The sequence below is a fragment of the Ruditapes philippinarum genome, unplaced genomic scaffold (genome assembly GCF_026571515.1).
Source record: "Ruditapes philippinarum isolate M1 unplaced genomic scaffold, ASM2657151v2 ctg1110_1_1_1_1, whole genome shotgun sequence".
NCBI lineage: Eukaryota > Metazoa > Mollusca > Bivalvia > Venerida > Veneridae > Ruditapes > Ruditapes philippinarum.
Genome location: NW_026853054.1, coordinates 10515 through 13699, shown reverse-complemented (window position 1 = coordinate 13699; position 3185 = coordinate 10515). Strand labels below are relative to the sequence as shown.

At 39.2% G+C, this 3185-nt stretch overlaps 1 protein-coding gene across 1 annotated transcript; it reads right to left on the bottom strand.

The window, feature by feature from the left end:
* Nucleotides 1–356: 356 nt before the first annotated feature.
* Nucleotides 357–2966, bottom strand: LOC132732639 (uncharacterized). The gene has a single exon (XM_060719114.1). It carries the CDS (start codon nt 2964–2966, stop codon nt 357–359), a length of 2610 nt encoding a protein of 869 aa, XP_060575097.1.
* Between the last annotated feature and the right edge of the window lie 219 nt (nt 2967–3185).

Sequence of the window (3185 nt, the reverse complement as noted above, 5' to 3'; positions counted from 1 at the left end):
TACGATGCGGTGGTATTAACACTAATCCTCTCTCTTAACTTCGGAATCATCACCTGCAATTTGTAGCTCATGTGGGAGTTTAGGCCAAGTCGATTCGTCTTGTAATAAGTATTTTGGTCCCTCTAGCCATATTTTAAGACCATGAATGTTCATTTGGATGGATGCCCCTCGAAGCAATATCAGCTGGGTTCGAACCGGAATCGACATAACGCCACTTCTCAGGGGATGTAGTCTGGTGAATGTAGCTGATTTCTCTTTCCGACGAATGTCTTAATCGTCTGTTATTGTTGTTTATATATCCAAGTAATATCATAGAATCCGTCCAGAATGTAACTTGGGTCGACCTTTAAGTCAAGTTATTCTGACAACATAGCATAAAGGCGGCATGCTACTACAGCTCCGCACAGCTCTAATCTTGGAATGGTTGTTTGCTTTATTGGTGCTAATCTAGATTTACCAATAACAAAACTGCATGAAATTATATTCTGTATATCCGTCAATCGTAAGTATGCGCATGCGCTATAACATGTTTCTGAGCCATCGCTGAACACGTGCAGCTGTACGTTCTTCAATTTACTGAAGTAATTTGGACGGAAACAACGGTTAATACTAATTTTTTCTAACGATGGTAGATTTGCTATCCACTGTTGCCAATCTTCTATTTCTTTCTGCGGAATGGTTTCATCCCACCCTATCTTCTTCCTACATAGGCTCTGAACAATTGCCTTAGCACGCAACGTCACAGGTGATACAAGTCCTAGTGGATCAAAGATCGCACTTACTATGAAAAGAAATCCGCGTCTTGTTAAGGGTGTTTCGCTTATTTTAATCTTAAATGTTATTTTATCATCATTAACATTCCAATTGACGCCTAGCGCACGATCACAAGGCAGTACGTCTCCAGAGCTGAGGCTAACGATCGTCGGCGCACGTTCAGATTCCGGAATCGTATTAAGTACCCTCCGACTGTTGCTTATCCACTTTGTGAGTCTGAAGCCACCTAAGCTCATCAGGGACTGTAAATCTGCTGCAAGTTTAATAGCTTTATCTTTATCTTCAGATTCTACAGACTTCAGGCAGTCGTCTACGTAAAACTTTCTCTTTACAGTTGATAATACTGCAGGTTCAAATCTCTCTGCATTGTTAATGACAGTTCTTCTCAGCGCATACGCAGCGCAGCTCGGAGAAGAAGTTGCTCCAAATAAGTGGACTTTCATACAATAAGTCATGGGTGTTATAGATAAATCTCCACCAGGCCACCATAGAAAACGTAGGGCATCACAGTCCTTCTCACATACACGTACCTGGTGAAACATTGCCTCTATGTCAGCGGAAAGAGCTACCTTTTCTGGTCGAAATCTGGTTAATACGCCTACAAGGCTGTTCATCATATCAGGACCTTGTAAAAGTTGACTATTTAGTGAAATACTTTTATATTTTGCCGCACAATCAAATACAACACGCACTTTTCCGGGCTTATTCACGTTTGCTACAGGATGGTTGGGTAAATACCATATCTGTTCTGAGTTCATATCCTTATTTGTCACTTCTTTTGCGAATCCTTTATTAATATAGTCTGTCATTGTTTTGGTATACATCTCATGTAACACGTTGTCACGAGAAAGTATTCTTTTCAGGTAAGTCAATCGCGCATGCGCAAGCGCTAAATTATTCGGCAATTTTGTGTCATCCTGTCGCCATGGTAATCCCATTTCATAGTGTCCATTAGCACGAGAAAATGTAGATTCAATAATTCCCAGTGCTCTCTTATCTTCAACTGACATGGAATTTTTCTCATTATAGGATGCGTCATTGAAGTCTGACGTCCACATACGTTCAAGTTGTTGTTGTAGTATGGCGTCACTTGACTGACCGAAATGAATGTTAATTGGAGTTCTTTTGTTGTCTGTTTTATTATGTTTTGAATTATTGTATGGTATTGGTCCACGAACTGCCCAACCAAGTTGCGTTCTCACTGCATATGGCTCATTACTACTTCCGGTTCGTATCTCTAGGGGAATATGTGCTACCGGTGTATCTGTGCCAATTAGTAACATGACTTCATTAACGTTCACGTTAGGAATATTCAAGTCACTTAAATATGGTATATTTCTAATATCATCGGCAGTAGCTGCAGATCGCGTAGAAATAGGCAATTGTTTTACTGTCCAAACATTGTGAAGCTTCACTTCACTTTCACCGGAAATAGGACTCACAGTTAGGTCAACTTCTTTTCCGTGTATTGCATTCCTTGTTGAATTAACAGTTGAAATCTGGAAAGTAACTGGCCTACTTGATATATTCAGCTTCCTTATAAGCTTTTCGTCACACAGGGTTTTGTCTGCGCCATCGTCAAGCAGGGCATATGTTTGACAGAAGTAACCGTCCCTACCCTTAACAGTTACAGGTATAATCCCTAAACATGTTTTAGAAAATGAGCCATTTGTGGCCGTACAATTTATTGAAGGTTGCGTTACAGTCTTATCAGAACCTACCGGGAACCAGCTATGTAATAATGTATGATGTTTGCTGCTACAATCAGGTATAGCACATGAGTTCTCTTTCCTACATTCTTTAGACATGTGACTACGTTTAAGACAATTGAAACACAATCTGTTCTTAACAACATATTTCTTTCTATCTGTTAAAGTCATTTTCTTAAATCTATGACATGATGCTAAGTCTAAGCATGAACCAGAGCAGCAATAACATTTTCTTTCGTTCTTGTGTTTATCACTTTCAGTATATGACGACAAGGTAGTTATTTTGCCTTTAACATAATTACTAGGCTGACTATGGGGCTGTTTTCTTACATGGGATGGTGCATTTTCTTTAAAAATATCAATACCATATACCGAACAGGCAACACGTGATCTTTCTTTAACAAATTTCAACAAATCAAAGAATCTCGGCTCTTTGCCGCACTCATAGATTGTATGTGCAATATCTGCCCACTTGGTTCGCATATGCATAGGCAAACGTCTAACAATTCGTCTTAAGTTTTCTGAATTATTTACATCAGAAACAAAACCTAATTGGGATAAGGTCATATGACATCTTTGCATATCTAATGCTAACTTAGATAGTTCGTCAATATCAGAGGCTTTAATTTGAGGGCCATACAACAGTTTATCAATGTAATTTCTGGCAATTACATGTGGCCTACCATAACGTGACTGTAAAAT

Coding starts and splice junctions, on each gene's coding strand:
- LOC132732639 (XM_060719114.1), bottom strand. CDS start 2,966: ATGCGAACCAAGTGGGCAGATATTGCACATACAATCTATGAGTGCGGC.